The sequence below is a fragment of the Coptis chinensis genome, chromosome 4 (genome assembly GCF_015680905.1).
Source record: "Coptis chinensis isolate HL-2020 chromosome 4, ASM1568090v1, whole genome shotgun sequence".
In the NCBI taxonomy this organism is placed as follows: Eukaryota; Viridiplantae; Streptophyta; class Magnoliopsida; order Ranunculales; family Ranunculaceae; genus Coptis; species Coptis chinensis.
The window spans coordinates 79191714-79214151 of NC_141459.1; the positions used below are offsets into that span (position 1 = coordinate 79191714).

General features: G+C 36.7%; 1 protein-coding gene and 3 pseudogenes across 2 annotated transcripts; 2 read left to right on the forward strand and 2 right to left on the reverse strand.

Annotated features, from left to right (window-relative positions):
- The first annotated feature begins 3771 nt into the window (after positions 1–3771).
- Positions 3772–13760, forward strand: LOC147504976 (2-isopropylmalate synthase A-like; annotated as a pseudogene). The gene is made up of 12 exons (XR_015193169.1): positions 3772–5495; positions 5591–5804; positions 5897–5975; positions 10578–10670; positions 10786–10872; positions 11186–11286; positions 11820–11853; positions 11952–12023; positions 12278–12361; positions 12448–12582; positions 13238–13375; positions 13470–13760. The product of XR_015193169.1 is annotated as a 2-isopropylmalate synthase A-like (transcript).
- Positions 6158–7536, reverse strand: LOC147504977 (uncharacterized; annotated as a pseudogene).
- On the reverse strand, positions 7273–9901 carry LOC147504978 (uncharacterized; annotated as a pseudogene).
- A 4066-nt stretch (positions 13761–17826) lies between the features above and the next one.
- On the forward strand, positions 17827–19918 carry LOC147504979 (uncharacterized). The gene is made up of 2 exons (XM_086605426.1): positions 17827–19324; positions 19506–19918. Exons 1-2 carry the CDS (start codon positions 17827–17829, stop codon positions 19916–19918), a joined length of 1911 nt encoding a protein of 636 aa, XP_086461552.1.
- Positions 19919–22438: the final 2520 nt, after the last annotated feature.

The window sequence follows — 22438 nt, forward strand, 5'->3', positions numbered from 1 at the left end:
AAACTCCAGAAGTTAAATCTTTGATGAACTTAATTAGAGACAGTGGTTGCTAGAGTGTGATTGTGTTTTATTGTAGACAGGACTTTGGGCATTTGATTAGCAATGGCCAGGTTAGGGTTGGCCCTGACGCCATTCATAGGAATGGCAGATTTCCTTTATTTTCTATTCAGTGTCGAGCAATTCTTTCTTACTTTTTAAGGGTGTGGCTCATCAGTATACCTTGCCTGTCTCTAAGAGGCCTCCCTATACCTCATCCAGGGAGTGGGTTGAAAGGACGACAACATTCAATCCTGCAGGAAACTTGCGCGTGTGGCTCAGAGCGTTTAATGAGGCTAGCTCGGAATACACTAAGAATGAATCTTTTGTGCCGGTCATATGATCATTGTTATGGTCAGCATAACAGCCAACTACAGCTGTAACTGGAACAGCAATCAGTTATTCAGCTGAGTATTAGCTGATGAGACTTGGTGGGTTCACATATTCAAAGATGAAATGAAGCATTATGATAACGGGTGTGTGGGAATCCGAAAAGCCATTTACCCCGTATTTGAGCCCCAATGCGGCAAAGTGTTAGACAATTACTCTTAACACTTAGTCTTCATTGCATTGAGAATGTACCTAGACTCCTATACCTGATCGTCCAGTCTTAGGCCCAAATCCGTTTTTTCATTCCTCCCCACTGAATGCCGTGTCTCCCTTGCTATAATAAGAACTTACCATGGGACAAGGAAACTCCATTGATTTATAGATGAATAACCAAGTTCTGATTGCAGTTGTGATAGGCTTTCCATCTTATGGTCTTAAATAGATCAATTTGATTTGCATTTAATAAGTTCCACTTGCCAGTACTCACCGTTCTATGTTATTGCTCTTCTGGCAGTCTATTTTTTGTTTCTACTTTAGTTTTACAGTCATCTGAACCTGGAGTAAAACCATGCTCTGTTTAGTCCTCTAAACCGACATTGCATTCTGCTCAGCTTTCCCAGCTGAGCCAAATTTGACATCTAACCATCCTCATTAGTACATGCAATTAACTGACTTTTTAAACTATTGAAACAGGTTTTGGCTCACACTGTGTTGCAGTTACTTGCACTTCGGAGTTCGGATAAGTTCCTACTAACCTCTCTTTACAAAGTTCACTAGAAAATTTTATCATTGAAAATTGCTTCTAAATTAACGTAGTTGTATGTTTTCGTGATTGTGTTTTCAAAGAGCACCACAAGTTGTTGCCCTCAATATAGGATAATATTATTTCCTGATATTATTTCAATATATGATATGCTACATGTCCTCTTGGTCATCTGAATATGCTTAATCATAACACTACATTTGAACTAATTATCAGTTTCTAATTGAGTAGTTGAAGGAAAACAAGTAATGAAACACAACTAGGTTTACTGCAGCTCACGTGAGGCTAAAAAACTAACACTAAAAATACGAACAATGCACTACGCGTGCGCTCTTATGTATTTAATGTTTCTTATGACACCAGACAACGAGATATGATATGTTAATTATTGCAACTTCATATTCTGATAGTCTACGGACGATTTATGCTTCGTAAGCTATACCGATTTAGAAGATCTACATAGATCAAGAACCTTAATCCTAATGTGTGTTTACCATCTTTGGCAAAAGCTCTTCTATATAACATTTGGCTATCATCTGAATGTACAATTGATTCATTATAGAATATGTATAAGACCATTTATTATACGGAAAAACTATACTCTTAGTTATTTCAGACATACATTGTATGTGGTCCAAATAGGCTATATATAGGGAAGCCACAATAAACATATCATGCCTTTGGAACCACTATCATGTCTTTCATTTAACTATAAATATTGCATCGAGAGTATGCTTTTACTTTGTCCACAAGGATTTATAGTATTGTATGTCGTTTCTCCCCTTAGAGACCATTGTTCTTAAGCACCGGTGTAGCGGGCATTGGAAAGTCTTCAACTCCAGTGAGATTCTGATTCAAGTTCAATGAGACAAGTTAGTTATTTCCTTCCTCTTGGCAGCTCTTATATAAACTTTTATTGTTTATTTGTCTTAGAAACATACTGATTACACTTCCCTTAGGATTCCCAAAGATTACTACCGTGTGTGGTGCATATATATAGGTGCTTACGTGAGGAGTTTGCCCCTCAATACCATGGAGCCATATATTTTACGTCTTAGTTAATTTATCGTTTGGAGGAGATTATTACATCTTTAAGCTAGGATATATTTTTCCCAACTCCTACAGAAGTTGATCTGAGGAGCTTGGTTGGTTCTGAAAAGTTGGACATATACTACTGTACAAGACAGAATTTCATGCTTTTCAACACCAAGTAAACTAAACTTAAAAGGACACACATAGATCCATCCCGTTTCTTAGTGTTTCAAAACTAGACCCTTGAACAAGAGCAAGCAAAATTCCCAACAATACAATGTCAAACTTAATTGTGTTGTGTTTGTGTCTATCGTGCAACAACATGATTTAAACTTCACTTACTTAATTTGAAGGCGGAAAGGAGAATTTTTAAGCTTTTGTTTCATTTCATTTCCTTTTAACCAATAAGAATAGAGTTCAATGATTTCCCCATAAATAGCCAATTTAAACCCATGGTGCGGGGTTATGGCTACCATAATGTATCTTTGTTGGAGGCTAAAACACATTCGGTTAAATGTTACAATAGTTTTATGCTTGGTTGATTCCATTACTACATGTTAATTAGGTTCCACAACTATGTGTACTTTTGTTGATAAATTGCTAATCCTACATCATTATGCCAATGTTTATTTGCGGACTAAATATCGGTCAAGCGTAAGGGGAAGCACTTGCGAAGCTATTCAAACTGGCATTGTGAAGAGGGAAGACCTTTTTATTACCACTAAGGTCTTAAAATTGCACATCTGTTTTAGTTAACCTTTTTAGTTCTATGTTTATTTTGTTTTTATTTGCACAAGGGTGATTTGTCCCTTCCCTTCAAGCTCTGTTTCACTTTGGAATTCAGACCATGGACATGTTCTAGAGGCTTGTGAAGATAGTTTGAAAAAGCTCCATCTAGAATATCTAGATTTATACCTTGTCCATTTTCCTATAGCCGACAAGTTCACTGGTAATTCATTCTTTGCCATTTTAGTGTCCATTTTGTCTTTCATTACTTCTCCGATAATTCAACTATATCCTGAAGCATATATATCCAGAATGTTTCAATTCCTTAGCAACGGCGATGATGTTATTGGAATTCTAATGCATTTCTTATCTCCAAACTAATGCGGGCATTGGTAAAACTTCAAGTGTTAAAGATGAGAATGGTGATCTTGACATAGACACAACAATATCACTTGAAACCACCCGGCATGCGATGGAAGGTCCGGTTTCAATGGGTTTGGTCCGCAAAGATTGGAGTAAGTTAAACGTAAACCAACCCTCTTCAAATGATAAGGAGGGTTTACCCGAGTTATTATCCAAACTTTGGTACCGTAAGTTCTAACAGAGTAACCACTCAACCTACTCTAAGACCTTATACATATTCCTTGCATTTCGTAATTTTGGACTGAACTTTACTTCTGTTATATAGGCATGAAAGCCTAAATTTTGTAATCTAATGTTGATGCATGTTGCTTTTATATTATTTTGACATATGTAAATACTCAAAATTCATCCTACACTTTTATTTTCCATCCACGTGTGAGCACGTGCATTTTAGCTAGTTATAATAAGGGAAGGACTATATAACGACCCCATCTCACTCTCTCTCCAGGCATACCCTATTTTTTTTTATCAAATTGACACTCAAAATTGTCGTTGGCCCCGGCCTTGTTAACCCAAAAACAAAAAATCAATTGTTTTCTCTTTTCACTTCTCACTTTCTTCGGCTGTTCTCATTCTTCGGCTGTTCTCATTCTTCCTCCTCCTCAAAAAAAAAAAAAAAACCCAAGTGTTTAAGGTAATAAGTTTTTCAAGTTTCAATTTTTTTGTACTTAAACTTGTTTATCCTTTAATTGTAAACTTTGGGTTTTATAATATTAGCTTAACGATGTAAAGATACTGGCGTACATATTTATTCTTCTTCTCTGGTTAATGTGACGGAAACACACAGACTAATCATCAATTCTAGGATTTTGCTATGACCTTTGTTTGCTGAAAGACCACGTTCTAACTCTGTGACATTTTCAAGTATCACATGCTTGTATTGTTTAACTTGTTTAAGTACAAAACTTAAACATTCTTCTTCTCTCCGTTTCAGGTAATAAGAACACCACCTCATTCTTCAAGTTTCAATTTTTTGCCCTCTTTTGTTAATCTGCGGTTTAGAACTATCGCCACAGGTTATTTTGCCCTCTTTTGTTTGCTTCATAGATTCATTTATGTATGATACGCTCACTCCCCTCCGTTCTTGTCAATAGCATCTCTAGTTTTGAGTCAAGTGGGCAAGAGCAAATCCAATGCGGTACTATATGGGCTGCCAAAGAAAATGTAGCACCGAAATCACAAAAGTTTTTCCAATGGGGCTGCTATACGAGCTCTAAATTTAACTGGTGTGATAAACCCAGTTAAATTGGAGGTGATGGACGGACCTCAGAATTTTAAATGTACATACTAATCGACGGACAGCAGATTTTAGCATTGTTGGAATAATGACTTGCGGCGCTAAAAATATACCAGGGATGGGAGGTGGGATAAGTGCTAAAATAGAAATGCGGCACCTAGTTGAGTAGTTGGGCAGTCTGTATATTGGACTTTGCTCTAACCATCCACGAGTCAAAACCGCACGCACCCCCTTCAGAGTTCCTTCATTTCTTAAATAGATTTAGTTATGTTTCCTGCTTTCTTGTGTAGTCATCACCAAATTTGATTCAATGGCTACTTTGTTCTTAAACCCTGCTACAACCCCAGCAACAAAAATACCAACTACCTTAAACCATACCAATACCACACACCACAACCTTTTCTTTTCAGCCAAATCCTCAAAACACAAGTCCATCAAATGCTGTTTCTCACACACCCTCCGTGCATACATCCCGAATACAATTCCTGATCCCAACTATGTCCGTATCTTCGACACAACTCTTCGAGACGGGGAACAATCCCCTGGGGCAACAATGACTAGCAAAGAGAAGCTTGATGTCGCTTGCCAGCTTTCTAAACTTGGGGTTGATATTATTGAAGCTGGATTCCCTGCTTCTTTGAATGATGATTTAGAAGCTGTTAAGATTATTGCTAAGGAGGTTGGTAATGCTGTTGATGATGATGGGCATGTTCCTGTTATTTGTGGTCTTGCTAGATGTAATAAAGCTGATATTGATGCTGCTTGGGAAGCAGTTAAGCATGCGAAGAGGCCAAGAATACATACTTTTATTGCGACGAGTGAGATTCATTTGAAGTATAAGCTGAGGAAGTCGCGAGATGAGGTTATTGCTATTGCTAAGGAAATGGTTAGTTATGCAAGAAGCTTGGGATGTAATGATGTTGAATTTAGTCCTGAAGATGCTGGAAGGTTGGTACTTTTTTGTTTTATAAACTTTGAATGACTCCCATTTTTGATCTGTAGTCACAACTGATATGTGTATCTGTGAATATAATTTGTTTCAGATCTGATAGAGAGTTCCTTTATAAGATTCTGGAGGAAGTTATCAAGGCTGGAGCGACAACTCTTAACATTCCTGATACAGTTGGTTATACTTTGCCTAACGAATTTGGAAAATTAATAGCTGATATTAAGTTGAATACGCCTGGAATAGATGATGTGATAATATCGACGCATTGTCAAAATGACCTTGGACTTTCTACTGCCAATACTATTGAGGTATGTAATTTTTTGCTACAAGAAGTAAATACTACATGTCTACATGGTTGGAAAATTGAAGTAGACTAATATCTTGAGTGTTCTTATTTCAGCGGGTTGGTGCAGGTGCAAGACAGTTAGAAGTAACTATAAATGGCATTGGAGAGAGCTGGAAATGCTTCTTTGGAAGAGGTATGGACATTTAACGCTTATGGCATTTGTCATATATCAACAATTACAATATCTCGTAAAATAAATTTCAATTTCGATGATTTGAAGTGATGGTTGAATTGTTATCGTTCTCACATGTTCACATCATTTTGAACTCTTGGAGGTATTAACTTAAAATAAAACTTGGGTGCAATGTTGCACTCATGCGGACGCCGCAGCTGCATCTCAAAAAAAATAGGACGTGGACACGATCTAGACACGGGAATTAAATAATATATGTAATTTATTTATTTTTAATAATTGAACATTATAAATTAATTATTATGTATCATAAATTCATGAGTATTCAAAATAAACATCCACAAAATTAAGCAAACATGGTATTTAATCAAACTTCAAAAGCATTTCATAAGTCTTAAAGCTTAATAAGTCTTAACAAAGCAAGAACCAAAATAAAACGCACAAGACCACAAGAGTAAGAAGAAACAGAGTAAACAAAGAGCCCTAAAATTCCACAAGACAACATCATCAAGTTTCTTCTCCCTCTTCCGCTTCCTTTTCAATTTGATTAAGCTCATTCTCAATACTAGTTGCCTCGTTTGTAAAAACATCGCCTCCATTTCCAGCTCATCAAGTGAAAGGTCCGCTATCTCAAATATGCCAACACCCTTCAAGCTATCAAATGTATCTCCCCCAATGTCCCACATCGTAGTTATCCCTTCTTTGTATTCCTTGGATAAGAGGCGAAGATTAGAATGAACAAATACCAAGTCTTCGCCTCTTTGCGGTGTTCAAAGAGTTTATGAAAGAGTAAGTACTCCAATTCCTCTCACAACATAAAGAGGAACATGGTTACCCAACTAGCTTTAAGGCTAAGCTTTGGAGCAAAGGCGTAGTAGTGCCATAACTAACCCACCACACATCCGGTTCCATATATCTTCTATTCTCAATAGATTCACCATTTCCAAACTCTTCCAAAACCGTAGAAAAATAAGCAAACTCCGTATTCACTGTTCTTCGCTCATCTTCATTAGGGAAGTATTTTGTAAAACACTTTAATCTCTCAGCAGAAATCCCCTCGTCTTTGTGTGGTGCAATGCGAGTAGGACACTCATTGAGCCATCTAGCACCATAGTACCTATATGAGTATAGTGTTTGTCATTAGTAGAAAGAACAAATATTAAATAATATATCACACTACAAAGATTAAATGAGAAGAAATTATTGTACTTGGGATTCAATGAGTGAGCCAAACAGTGAAGCAGTGTGTTGCTTTTGGTCCATCGAGCCACTAGTATCCGGTGGACAACTATATAAAAATCTGAGCTCTCGTGATCAAGTATTTTCTCATGGCTGTAGATAGCAATCTTTACCTTCCGTATCATTGAATCCCACATATCATACACCAAATGGAGACAAGGCTGATCCGTGTCAGCTTTCCTTAGCATCTCATACATCGGCTCAGTGGAGGCAAGTAATCAATATTATCCCACCACAAATCATCTAATATCCTCTCTTTGACATGGGCAGTTTTACCAACATCATCCTCCCTATAGTTTGCCCAGTTAGGACTAATCACCATATTCAACCAGCTTTGCTTTATAAGTGTAAATCTTCTAAGCATGATAATGCTAGAAGCAAAGCGTGTCTCTACAACTGAAAACAACTTCAAATGTGAGTACTCGTTAAACATAGACAATCACATCGAGTGGTTCATAATGAAGTTCTTAATCACCATTACATCTCCAACAACTTTAGTAATCCACTTACACTCCGAATATGTTTCTGAGTTCGCTACGGTATTCTTTGTTGCACATTTGTTCTTTAGAGCAAGGTTCAAGGTGTGCACTACACAAGGAGTCCAAAAAATATGTGGATATACTTCCTCCACTAACAAGCCAGCACCCCTACACACGCGGGCATTGTCTGTAATCACTTGGACTACATTTAGAGGTCCAACTGATTGAATCGTCTCTTTGATCAAGTTAGCTATGAAATACTTGTCTTTATACTCACCCTAACAATTGATTGCTTTCAAGAACATTGGACCAATTTTAGAAGCCGCCATGAAGTTGATAATTGGTCTCCTTTTGAGCATCCGTCCACCCATCACTAACAACACTGACACCCTTATCCTTCCATGTTAGATTTAATAGGCTCTAGCAACCTCTTAATATTTGCTCTCTCCATTTGCAGAAGTATAGTTCTCAATGCATTGTACCCGGGAGGAACATAACTCGAAAGATTTTTACTTTGAGCGGTCGCCAAAGAGAACGCTAGATAATAGTAAGGATTTTTTGCAAGATTAAATGGTAAACCACCTGAGTAGAACATCCTTGCAATAACACTAGTTAATTCATCCCGAGCTTTCATATTATAGGCTTTCTCAATGGCTGATTCACATGTTCCTCTCTTTCGTTTTGATTGAGAAGCCTCAAATACACCCATAGTACTTGCAGTCGAGGCAGAGGAGGAAGAACTTCGAGTTCTACTGGCGGATGGTGGTAACGGAACTTGCTTGGGTAATGAATTCTTTAGCTTTTGGTCATATTCTTCAATGCTCTTCTTCATCTCAGCCAAGTGCTCAGCAGTGACTTTGGCACATGATTTACTCTCACTACCACCAACTTTCATTAGATGACCCCTCACTCTTGGATACGACCCGACAATTACTACCGAACAAAAATTGCATTGGAAACGGACATCGCCTCCTCCTGGGATTTTCTCCAAAACAGTAACATACTTCCAAAGAGGAGGTCTTTCTTGCGTACTCATTTCAGTAGAATGGAAGTCGCAGCGCTAACAATAAACGGAGGCCAACATGTTAAATCAATTTCAAAATTAATAATATTCCAGCAACCACTTCATACGAAAATCATAATTCGATATATAAACAGATCAAACAACCTCCTAACAACAATAACAAACCAACTGGAAGTTCACACAAGGAATCATAAAACTTGGAATTTATTTTTGTTAAAGTTCGCACAAGGAATCATAACAAACCAACAATAGACTTAGGTCATGAGAAAAAATGAAAAAAATGTTACCCTGAGTTGCGGCAAACTTGAGAACTTCAGAAAAAAATCAATAGAACTTAACAACTTCAAAATCAAGATGAGAGACACAGGTGGAATTGACCCCAAGCTTGGTTCATGTTTTAAGAATGAGATTATTGGTCTTCAATGCGAAGGGTGGTGAAGACAGCCTCTGATCAAGGAAGTGTAAAAGGGTTTTGGGGTTTTCTTTTCTATGTTCTTTATTTTTTAGACTGAGAATTCCAGGTTCAAGGTTTAGGCTTTAGACCGTTATTTATTTATTTTTTTTCTTTTTTACATTTGATCCTGACCTTACTTGGAGGTCAATGTAGTTTGTTTAGAATCATTCAATAAATCAATCAAATTATAAAATCTCCAAAAAACCTATTATCCTCCTCAAATTCTAAAATTCTTTGTAATCAATTTTTGTTCTTCTTTACTCCTCTCCTTTTTTGAGGATCTCTGAATCCTTTCATCTCTTTCTACACCCTTGTTACCCATTAATAGGCATGTGATACCCATGCTTCTTGTGGGAGCAAAATACCGTGTCTGCACGTGGACTAACACAATGTCAACATGTTACATTCGATTGGATAACAACGCCATGTTCCCTGCCCTATGTAGAATACCACTGTTTACAAACATGTGAGCTGAACTTTCATTCCAGACTTATCTCGTGAATCAGCACACATGGGATAGCACATGCAAAAATACATGTCTTACTGCATGAGCTAAACACATGCTTTCCCTAACGTCCTCATGACCAGTCTATGTAGAAAATGCCGTTATGGTACTGTGAAAAATCAAAATAATGGGAATTTCAACTCATGGAGTGGCTGCAATACGTGTCTTGCGACAGGTTATGAGATATGTGCTATCTGAACTTTTGGCAGTTATCGCAAAATTTGTGTTATTGCTCCTGACAGCCATATAACAGGACACACGGGAGAACTCATGATAGAATATTATTCCCGCCAAATCATTGTGGTTGAGTGAATTACATGGCTCTCTCCACTCCTTAGGAGGAAAGAGATGATTGGAAATTTTCAATGCTTAGGGAATGTCTAATTATATCTTGGGATTACTTTGAGTTTGTTTGATTTTTCCACAATTCTTCATGTCTACAGTATATAATCAGGAAACTCATTCGTTAAGGAATTATGTAAAGGCTTGAGCCCTCTTCATTAGTGTACATGAGTAGCCTTTACTAGTGCAACCACATTTTTCCTCTATGTCAGGGATCTCTGGTTTAACTTTAAGTAAGAAAATCACTCTAAATATTGAAAGGGATATCAAAAACTTTTATGAGTATGCTTTTCATATTGGTTTCATTTTAAGTTACATTGACACGGATAGGTGTGTCCTTATCTGACACAGACACAAAGTGTCTGAGACAGCGAAATATAAAAAATTGAGGTATATCTCATACAATATGTGCCCGCTATGTGTCCGACACGGACACGTGGATACGTATCCGACACAGATTATTTTTAAAATATGGCGTGTCCAAGTAACATAAGTTTCTTTCATTTGTTATCTGGACTTTGCTTTTGTTGCCTAAGCTTCTTGTAATGGTTTTTTATAGGTTGTAATGGCTATAAGATGTCACGGAGAGGAACTACTTGGAGGGCTTCGTACAGGGATTAACACCAGACATATTGTTATGGCAAGCAAAATGGTACTTTTTATGAATCTTTCGCTTGCTTTGGTTATTGTTAATTACTAATGGTTCTGTTTTCAATTCGGAGGGTCTCTTGACACAATTTTCTTATTGAATATTTATTCTTTTCTAGGTTGTGGAGTTTACTGGTTTGCAAGTACAACCACACAAGGCGATTGTTGGAGCAAATGCTTTTGCTCATGAAAGTGGTATTCATCAGGTTGGTCCAATTATTTATTTTTATTATTAACGTAATGCTCTAGTTCTTATACCTATTACATGAAAGTATTTTTCCTTTAACATTGATTGATATTTGTTATCAGACCAACCTCACGGAGTACGTGTTTCAGACTTAGAGGTCTATTTAGATTTTTTGAATGGTCTGGATATTTATTTTTTACTATTTTCTTTTTCTTTTTTTATTATTGTCATATGGGTAAATCATGGAAAATGCCACATGGATTCAGTGCTTTCTTGCTATTGGAGATTGGACTTATGATTTATCAACCATATGCGTCCATTTTTTTTTGTAGGATGGAATGCTAAAATACAAAGGCACTTATGAAATTATGTCTCCTGAAGATATTGGGTTATCCTGATCCAATGACTCTGGCATTGTCCTTGGAAAACTTAGGTACTCACCTTTTATTTTTTTTTACCTAATGTATTTACATGGTTGATTCTGTTGAGTTTTCTCCTAACCAATTGTTTCGAATATATATTCAAAAGAAATGTCAACGATTTTGCCATTTTGCAACCTATAAGTTGTCAAAGAGAATTTCTGAAGTACTGCAATATGAATATGTATGCCTTTCCTGATACCAAATAATCTGTGGTTCTTGTTTGGAACGTGAAGTTATGGATAGATCCGAACAACCATCTTTATGTCTTTCTACTTTTAAAGTAAAGAAAGAGGATTCCTAGATTTGAACAACCTTCTTTACTATGAAGGTGTCCACTGGTCAAGGGTTGGGGGTTGGCCCCAAGGTCTTTGGCTCTATTCCTACCTACGGCAGGAAAGGGGGTTTAGGAGTTAACCGCTAATAAAAATTATGTGCCAGTATATAAGTTTTATTATTTGATTTAATTGTTTTTTATAATAATGCCAATATATGAGTGATAGTGAATATAAATAAAGTAACGTTTTGTTGTTTCCTTCTGGTACAGTGGACGACATGCTCTAAGATCTCGATTGTTGGAGGTACTATGGTTTCCCTTTTCTTTTTCTGCTATACGCCTTTACTTCAGTGACAATTTTATGGGCCCTTTTTTGGTTTATAAGCCTTTTTGTTGTCCCAGCTTGGTTATGAATTAATGGCAGAACTTGATGTTGTCTTTTGGCGTTTCAAAGCAGTGGCTGAGAAGAAAAAGGTGAGTAGAATGTAATGAGTGAATTCTGTTATTTGTTTGCATCTTTTGCTATATTAATAAACTTTGTTAGTATAGTATTTTTATGTTGCACTAGATTGTAGTCCTAAACCCCGTAATGGTGGAGGTTTGTGTCAGATAAGAAGCTTCTGTAAACGTTACAATCTCCTCCCACAATGTATACACTGGCTTAATTTACACCCTAGGCATCTTTGCCTCCTGCCACTATATCCTAAGAATCTTTTTTGTTTTTGCAGCATCTTTCTGATGGGGACATAGAAGCATTGATATCAGATGAAATTTTCCAGCCACAAGCCATTTGGTCTCTTGGTGATCTGCAGGTAGTTCTGCAGTGTACAAGTCTCTATGTATAGCCTAGTAAACATAGTTGCATCTAAATATCTAATACTACTGAGTCACAATACAGGTTATTTGTGGAACCCTTGGTCTTTCTACAGCCACTGTAAAGCTTATTGGTATAGATGGAGAGGAGCATATTTGTTGTTCAGTTGGAACAGGTCCGGTTGATGCAGCTTACAGAGCCATAGATCAGATTGTTAAGGTTTGTCTGATTTTGTTTAAAGGATTGTAGTGTTTTTTTACCCAATCATATTTTAGTCTATTACCTCTAGTAGGCCAAGTGAATCGGTGACAGTAGATGAAACACACACACACCGGTTTCTTTTGCTTTATATTTCTGTTGTGTGTATCTCTGTAGGATCTATTGTCTGTATTTCCATTGCCTTATACTTGTAAGTTACTTAAACCTGCTACGCTTAACCAAATCTTCTCCTTTACTGATAATAAGGAAACTAGCAAAAATATTGAGTTTATTTTCATTTTTGGGAATCTGTTCTATTATATCCTTCCCCTACCATTGAATGCCAGCATAAAATTTTGAATGCGCACTAAAAGGTGTCTATAGGATTATGCAATTCTTCTACTGTGTCAGTGAAAGTACATTTCAGAAATGATCTTATTAAGAAAGTGATCAATCAATTAGATAAGGTTATGGGAGAAAAATATCCATTTAGATGGAGCATTTTGATGGGCAGAAGTAAAATATTCGGAAACATTTATTGTTTTTGAAGGTTTGCTCAGCCATCCTGTTTGTTTATTTTCTTTGTTTTTGGTAAGCAATAATTTGCTCTCAATTTTTGGTTGGCTTTTTTGACGAGTGTATTGTAACAATCATGTACATGTTTTTCCTCTTGTAGGAATCGGTGACACTTCTTGAGTACTCCATCAACTCAGTGACGGAAGGCATTGATGCCATAGCCTCCACAAGTGTTCTAATAGCTGGAGAGAATGGCCACTCATGCTATTACTGGACAAACCGTTCATCGGACATTCAGGTGTTGAAAGTTTATGTTTCTTTATTGTTGTTTCCATCATATATATATGTTTTTTATAGCATTTTCCGTATATAAATTTTTTTCTCCTCGACAGTGGAGCTGGGGCAGGAATGGATATTGTCGTCTCCAGTGCCTGAGCCTATGTTAGTGCACTTAACAAGATGTTGGATTTCTCAAGAACATCCAAGGTCTCAGGGAGTTCTAATGTGGCTGCTTAAAAATGTGCTCCTATCCACTGTCTATACTAATTGCTAACAGTAAAATATTTTTACAGGCAACTTGCAGCTCGACTCCTTAGACATGTTTATAATATGGAATAAGTTGTCTTTGTACTACTTAGTTCCTTTTCTCTTATAGTAGCTATTCATTCCGAGTTTTAGCATTAGTTCTATGTTGTGAATTTTAAGTTTTTCATAAATGTTCTGTTTGGTTTTCAACTGCTGTAGGATGACTTAGATGTTTGAGCTGTTTGAAAATGTCCTAATATTACTTATTCTAGACCATATCTCTGTCATATGTGACCATCAGAGAACATAGGTGGGACACACCTAGAAATTGGGGTAATATTGTGTAAATGGGTGATTTCTTTCTTTGTCTCTGTAAAATGAACCATCACCAAGTTGGTGGGCATGAACTTAACTGCTTTATAAATTTGGTAATTAAGTGTCATTTGTATCTTCATTTGAGTGTTCCCAGATATACGCGAAAATTCATACAAATTGTGAGTATAGAAAATTAGAAATATTCAATTTGTGAGTATGTATAGAAATACTTAGTCTCTGCAGGTTCGCATTATGTCAACCCTGTCCCCATTGACGAAGTTAATTAATTGTAGCTAGGTTGCATAACTGCTGATATAATCCACATTCAGATACACAGGAATTTGCTCAATTTTTCTAATTGCCAGTATTCAACAATCCAGAATAAGTTCACTATGTCTTCTCGTGAGTATCATTTTCCACTATAGGACTCTTAATCATTCTCCATAATGTTACACTGACAAGATTGTCTATCATTCCCCACTATATGATTCCTAATCATTCTCCTTTATGCCGCATGGAATCTTGTTTTTATGATCCCACTGATAAGATTGTTGAATAACTTCATTACTAAATATTCTAAACGATGTCCAAACTGTCACGATTTGTACCTCTAAATTTTTTACATAGGTTCTACTACCAGTCTACCACACCCTCTATCTCTTGCACCCTCCAGACGTTGAACCTCATTCCGCCTGTGATTGTTGTGGGATTATGGGTAATCCTAGGTATGAGGCCCCGGCTTTGGGCTATGCAGTTGGGCTTGGAGCTTTGAGCAGAATCTTATGTTCATAAATCCCAAAAGCCCGAGAATAAGAAGCAAATTGCTTGGCAACCATCTCTACACTATATGATAACGGTCGTTAGAAGAACAGTATATTTCTAATCTCTCTATTTTAAGATTTTAAAACCACCTCCTTTAATTATTATAATTAGCTCTCTCCTTTTTAAATAATTTACAAAAAACTCCTCCACTTTATTGAAATTAGAATTAGTTTTATATTATTTAAAATAATTTAGAAAATTTCTTTCACGTCACTTGAAATTGTATTCAATCTCTCATAATATTTTTATATTATTTTTTAGATTAGAACTAGAATTCAAAAAATCATATTATTTGATAGATGTTAGAGCGACAGGTTTAAAGACTTGAAAAAACACCGATGCATAACACGTTTCACATACTTATGATTTTATGATGGATAAACTTTTGAAGTAATGTTAGTTTATTTAAGTATTTCAATAAATAAATGTCGTCAACTTAAGTAGTCAATTCAATCCCTAAATCTTTAAATACCCTTGTAATTAATGTAAATGAAATCCTGGACATCTATAAATTGACTTAAAAACTCGAGTGCGAATTTGTTGCACACAGATTTATCCTGGTGTTTGTTGACACTGAGTATCTGTCCTTTTTAACTTAGATTTTGGACTTTAGTAATAAAGATAAGAGAACGAATTTGTGGACAGGCATGGGAAATCTGTCCACAGGACAACACAATCCTATTGGTCCAGGTATGAAAGCGCCACCTCCTTTTGTTAGTTGTGAAAATGAGTAAAGGTAAAAACCCAAAATAACCTTCTTCTATATCCAAGAAACAGAACTTCAATTCATTCGCTGGTTCATCTTCTCCATTGGTGCCATTGAAGGAGCTCTGAACAAAATTGTTCTCTTATGTTGTTGGTTTTATAAAGAGGCGAATTCGTTGTATTTTTTGAACTTTTTTGGTTTCATTGCTAGATTGAATCACTTGAAGAAGTCCTTGATCCATTTGAACCAAATCAAGAAGCTCCATTAAAACACGTCCAATTGTAAAAACAGATTTCAAAACACTGAAAACATGATTTTATAAAAACCCAGCTATAACTGAATGAAGCTTGATGTGTAGACCTGCTTTGAATCTGGTAGAATATGGTCCCTAAACCCCACGCGATTGAAGATTGTATTTTTTGAAAGTAAGAAGTGTAGGTTGGGGATTGGTTAGTTGTGGAAGACCAGACATGTTGGCATTTTGGGTTGTTTTATCGAGGAGAAGAGATTATTTTGGGTGGTTTTGGTGGGGAAGACAAAAATTAGTTGGGCAGTTTTGTACTCTCATTGACGAGAACAAATAATTTTTCTAGGCAAATAATATGACGTGGCATGCTCTTATACGTGAACCAATAGGAGCATGTTGTCTCGTGGACAGAAATTCAATGCCTGTCCACAAATTCGTTCTCGATCTAAAAATAAAACTAAAAAGTTTAATCCGTTCAGACCAAACTGCTCTCATCTTCCACAATATAAATTCTAGTTGTTGCAAAGTACTTGAAGATGAAAATAAGAGCTGGGTTCTCTACATTGTGAACAATGGAAGACCAATTTTGAACTCTGAAACAATGGTAATTTAACACACTACCAAAATTTGCTTGATCTTTAAAGACATGCATTTCCAAACGTCTTTGATTAAAGTTTCTAGTTGGGTTAAGAACATAATAGGGATTTACTGCCTTGGGGCTTCGGCTCTACCCAAATGTTTTTTTCCTTCTTGCAAACCTGTACTGCAATCATTGACGTGGGAGAGAATAGATGGATCTGGAATTTGCAAAGTGGAAGATGAGGGTAGTTTGGTCAGAATGGGTTAAACTTTAGTAGTTTTATTTTTATTACTAAAATCCAAAAACTAAAAAGAAAAAGACTGATACACGTGGCCCAATGAGCTACAGGGTCAACAAACACCCAGATAAATCCGTGTGCAACAAATTGGCACTCTAAAAACTCAGTGACAAGAGAGTTAGAAGCAAGTGATGCTTTGTGTGAACCTAATGAACTAGAAGAATTGGAAGTGAGAAATGTTATTGATAGTGAAGTTGCGGAGAAGCTGATGGAGCAAGTTACAAGCATAGAGATCAAGGAAGCTTTGTTTTCAATGAAAGACAACAAATCACTTGCCCAGATGGATTTAATGTTTTCTTTTTCAAAAAAACTTGGTCTATAGTAGGGGAGGAATTCACTAAAGCAGTAAAATCAGTGTTTTGCAGCAAAGTGATACATGGAGGAGTTAACTCTACTCTCATATGCATGATTCCAAAAAAGAACAAACTAGCAAGAGTTGATGAGTTCAGACCAATTGCCTGCTGCAATGTGGTCTACAAATGTATTTCAAAAGTTATAAGTAATAGGATGAAACCTTTCATGCCATTACTTACTGAACTGAACCAGTCAACCTTTGTGACTGAAAGACTTATTTAGGACAATTTGCTGCTTGGGCATGAACGGATAAGAGGGTACAAGAGAGTACATGGAGCCTTGAGATGCACTATTAGGATAGACATACAAAAAGCCTATGATTCAGTGAGTTCGGAAGCAATGGAAATTATCTTGTTGCGATTCAAATTCCCTAGAGTATTTGTGGAATGGATCAAGATGTGTTATACAACACCAAGCTTCTCCGTTATGCTAATTGGAATCATAGCTAGTAATTCGCCGAATTATTCGCGAATTATAAGGTTTGGCGAATAAAACGAATAAGTCGGCGAATTTTTGAATGATACGGTTTAATTCGCGAATTGGTTGGGCCGGGCTTATAATTGCCGAATTATAATGTCCGGATTTTTGAAATTGAAAAAAACGGGTCGGGCTTTAGTTGGAAAGTGGAAAGAACTGGAAAGTGGAAACTTACAAATCGGAAATGGAAAGTCTCCCATAAAAATCTCAACCGAACCAACTAAGATTCTAAGAACAGACGAACAGTAAAATAGAATACGAGTAGACTTTAGAGGTCAGAATGAGAATAAAATGTGTTTAGTTCTTGTCTTCTTGAAGCGGTGAAGGCGTGAACCGTGAAGCACTGAAGCCATAACATATTGCCATATTGCCCATATTCTACCATTTTTTCCTTCTTCAAACTTGAAACTTTGAAAGTGCTCAAAATGGTTAGAGGAAAAGATCCTTTTTGGCAATATGGAGAGGATTTAAAGGGTCACTTCACTTGCAAATTCTGCAAATGTAAAAAGAGTGGAGGAATTTCAAGATTGAAAGCACATTTATCTTGTTTACCAGGAATGGATGTTGTTGGATGTACGCTTGTTCCGGAGGATGTCCAAGCTGAAGCTGTTTTACTTGTTAAGGAGAAGGAACATCCAAATAAGAAGTTGAAAACTGGGGGAGTTCAACATGAAGGTACACACCATGATTTCTCTGCTTTGCGTCAAAATACGGTACCATCCATGTGTGATAAGAAGGACAAGGAACACGTGGATCATGCACTTGGGCATTTTTTCTTTGATAATAATATTGCATTCAATGTTTTTCAAAGTCAGTCCTTTATAGATTTTTGCATCGCACTTTCGAACTATGGAAGTGGATTTAAAGTACCATCATACTCGACTCTCCGCACGAAATTGGTGCAAAATGCAAAGGCTGAAGTTGTTGAATATGTCTCGCAAGTTAAAAATTCATGGTCTCAAATTGGATCCGGTTGTACTCTTATGTCTGACGGTTGGACCGATCTTAAGGGTCGTTGTTTTATAAATATGATTGTGTATTCTCCAAAAGGTGCTGTTTTCTTGTACTGCATTGAAGAATCAAGTGAAAGAAAGACTGCAGTGTATCTCAAAAATCTACTTTGTAATGCCATAGAGGAGATTGGTGCTGAAAATGTGGTACAGATTATTACTGATAATGCTTCTAACTATGAGAGTGCTGGGCAAATGGTAATGGAAGTATATCCTCACATCTACAAAACCCGTTGTGCTACTCATGGAGTCCAATTGCTGCTCAAGGATATTAACGATGACATCGGTTGGATACGAGGTGTTTTTCAGGAAGCTAAGGTGATAGTGGATTTTCTTTATAGGTTTCCAGCAGTCACATCATTACTAAGGAGTAAGACAAGCAAAGAGTTAAAAAAGCCTTGTACGACTAGATTTGCTTACCATTTTCTGATGCTTCAATCTATTATAGATGTTGAAGATGGGTTGCGTGCGATGGTTGCATCACCTGATTGGAGAGCTTTGAAACAATGTAATGATGTAAGAGGAAGACAAGTTACAAATATTATTCAAGGTATTGTTTTTTGGGATTATGGGAAAGAAGTGATATCGGTATTGGAACCTCTTATTAGTAGTTTCCGTTTGGTAGATGGTGAAGGATCGACTGCTGGGTATCTGTTTGAGGCTATGGAAAGAGCAAGAGAGGAGATAAAGCACCGGTGTGATAATGATCCAATAAGGTACGAACAGTTATGGGACTTATTTGATCCAAGGAGGGACAGAAACATACTTCATGAGGTACACGCGCTTGCTGCATTTCTAAATCCGAAGTTTATGATTATTGAAAGGATAAAATATGGTCATCCATTAGTGAAGAAGGGCTTAGTATTTGCAGCAACACATATGATAAGTAATGATGCAGATCGTCGAGCTTTCAGTACACAAATAACCGAGTACAATACTAAGAGTTAAGATATCTTTACTCCCATTGCTAATTATCAAATGGAAACTATTCATCCTCGTAAGTATAAATAATTTCAAGTATATTTTTTTTTTATCATTATGAGATTTATATTTCTTATTTATTGTGGAAGATGTATTAATTTACATAAATGCAGGAGTGTGGTGGTTACAAAATGGTGGTTCAATTCCTATCGTTCAAAAGATTGTCGTCCGAATCTTAAGCCAACCATGTAGCGCATCAGCATGTGAAAGGAACTGGAGTGCTTTTGAAGCGGCTCAAACAAAGAAGAGAAACAGCTTGTCACCAGAAATGCTAGAAGATTTGGTTTATATTTGTATGAATTCGAAGATGAAGGCTAACTGTGAAAACTTGGAGAAACGAGATACAAAAGCCATCGATCTTGAATATCTTGGAGAACTTCCGGAATATGAAGAACGTGGAAATGGGGATGTTGAGCTTGCAATTCCTAATGAAGCTACTGGAAATGCTAATGATGCTACAAGTAATGCTACTCCCCCTACTCGTGATGATATTATTTTTGAAGAGCTCTTTGGGTCTTCTATGTGATAGGACTTCATAGAATTTTCACACTGTTTTGGGATTTAGGATTTAGCTAGTCTGCAAGACATTTGAGTTTTTGTTTGGATTTTATTGAGCCTGTAGCTGCAAGACATTAGAGTTTTTGTCAGTTGAACAAAGTTTGTCATTTTGTCATTTTCATTTTGTCAGTTGAACAAAGTTATTTTTTTTGATGACATCAAAAAACATGACCAAAGGTTTGCCGACAGTTCTACATCCATAAATGATTTCTTCACAGCATTCAGTGATGAACTCATGAACACTGATGGAGTGATGGGTCATAACTCATAAGCAGATTGAAAATAAACAAAAAAACAAGAGCTTGAAGCTCTGAAAGTTGATTGCTGATGGTAAACGCTACATAACCCTGAGCATGTAAGGATTAACTTGAAAAAAAACTCAGGTACGAACTGGGGCAGGACCGCAGGACTCAGGAGCTCCAGCCTCCAACTGGGCGTGGGGCTTGTCTAGGGCTGCACACTCCACTCACATGTTATCGATATGGTGGAGTATCACAAACGACAAATTCTTTCTGCAGTAACACAATTTGCAAACATAGATGCTTGTTAGTTCCGATTAATATATGTCCAACGGCCTTTTTGAATCTACAATTCTCTAATGTGTGAAGTGTGAAGACTATGAAGTGTGAACTACGTAATTAGTGTACTCCTTTAAAAGGCGAACAGTTTTCCCAACTAATTATTTGGGATGAGTAAAAACAAACGGTGAAAATAAAAACTAAAACACTGTAAAATTTTGATTTGTGTCATTCGAATCATTCCTAAGTCCTAACGAGCTGGAAATGCTCACATCGAAATTACATATGTAATGCGCCCCGATCCAAAGCATGACGTGCTTTGATCCACAGCTTGCTTAGTGGCTTGTGCCTTAGCCTCTGCACACCCAGCAGGGTCAACTTTGTCATCCTAAAATCTGTGGTTTGAGCTTGCAAGAGAAAGAATCCTTGCAGGGAACACATTGCTCTTTCCTTGTGCCTATGAAAGGGAAAAAGAGAAAGTATGCTAGCAGCCTTATCATAGGCTTTCATAATCCGTTTTTTACTTGCTAGCTATATAATTATATATCAAAATTTTAAATGAAAATATATATAGCTGATAAAAGATAAAATGAATAGTCTACCTACGAAATGAACGATGAACTCAAAACGTAAGTAAACTAAAACTATCTTATGTGCCTATGATTTTTATCAAAGATTCTACTCTCAATCCTATGAGATATAGTGGAGTAGAGTGATTCGTTCCAGTCCTAGTCCTTCCGTATGTTGTGTTTTCTAGTCTAATTACTCTACTCTAAGTCTAATGAGAGATTTACGAAGTGGCAACTAGACTACGATGCAACTACCCACAAGATGCAACTAGTCGGTTATCAAAATAACTATAGGAATGTTACGTTGATTCGATGATAAGGAGTTAGAGGGGGATTGATTCCACCATAACTCGACTTAATCCTATTAACGACGAATCGTCGTAATCCGAATTGAACTGCTTCGCAGAACAATTGGTTCTTCCTAATCCCTAATTACACATGGCATTCCTACCAATTCATAACTAGCATGTAAACGATCAAACCTATTCTCATGGTGAACTAATCGTTTCTAGAGTGGAAGGGAAATTACGACGACTCTACGATAATCGGAATCAAGCTTTCATCAAGGCTTCTCAACCCCCTCTAATGGAGGTTTAGCCGAGAATCATTACGCAATCATTTCCGATTAAATTAAAACTAAACATGATATAAAGAATTGAAATTTACTAATCTAAATTTAACAATAATTAAAATCGAATTAATAACTAAGAATTGAATACCAAGTAATAAATGAAATCAAATCTAACACAATGTAAATGACAAGAATAGAAATTGACAAAATAACTATTTTATTTATCTAATCAATCAAGAACAATGATTCAAAGACTTAATCTAAAACAAGAATTAAAAATGGAACTAAAACTTAATTAATCTACTGAAAACTAGATCTAGAATTATCTATATTGTTTTAGGTCTAACTAGCTACCATTAACAAAGAGCTAAGCTTTGGTTTTTATACTTTCAGATCCAAAAATCGTGTATGGGCTTGGAGCCATATTTTGGGCCAGAGAATCAGGCCCAAAACCCAATTCTTTCAGTCCAAAAAGGCCTCTTCAGCTGTAGTTGGCTTCAACAGACTTTTTGTCCACTTTTGCTCCTCTGATTGGGTCAAGGCTTGGACCATTGGAAAGCTCTTTCTGAGCCGGTCGTTTTGACATAAGGTAGGCACCATTCCGAGGTCTGAGTCCAAAGATACGGCATTCGGAAGTTCTACTGACTTGTGTGCTGTTTCTGCCCGTGTCGACTTTTCAGCTTTTGACCGGGCTTTAGGAAGGCTTTGTCTTCTTGAATCTTGGTCTTTAATCATGGAACTACTTAGTAACCGACCTTTGCTCCTTTATCTCACTAAAGTGGCACATTTCTGCACATAATGGACTTTGAAACCTGAAATGCATAAAAACA

Bases quoted from the DNA above. Each gene is read 5' to 3' on its own strand.
- LOC147504979 (XM_086605426.1), top strand. From the start codon at position 17,827: ATGGTTAGAGGAAAAGATCCTTTTTGGCAATATGGAGAGGATTTAAAG. The intron at 19,325-19,505 runs GTACACAAATAA...ACATAAATGCAG, and splicing joins TGCAGATCGTCGAGCTTTCA to GAGTGTGGTGGTTACAAAAT.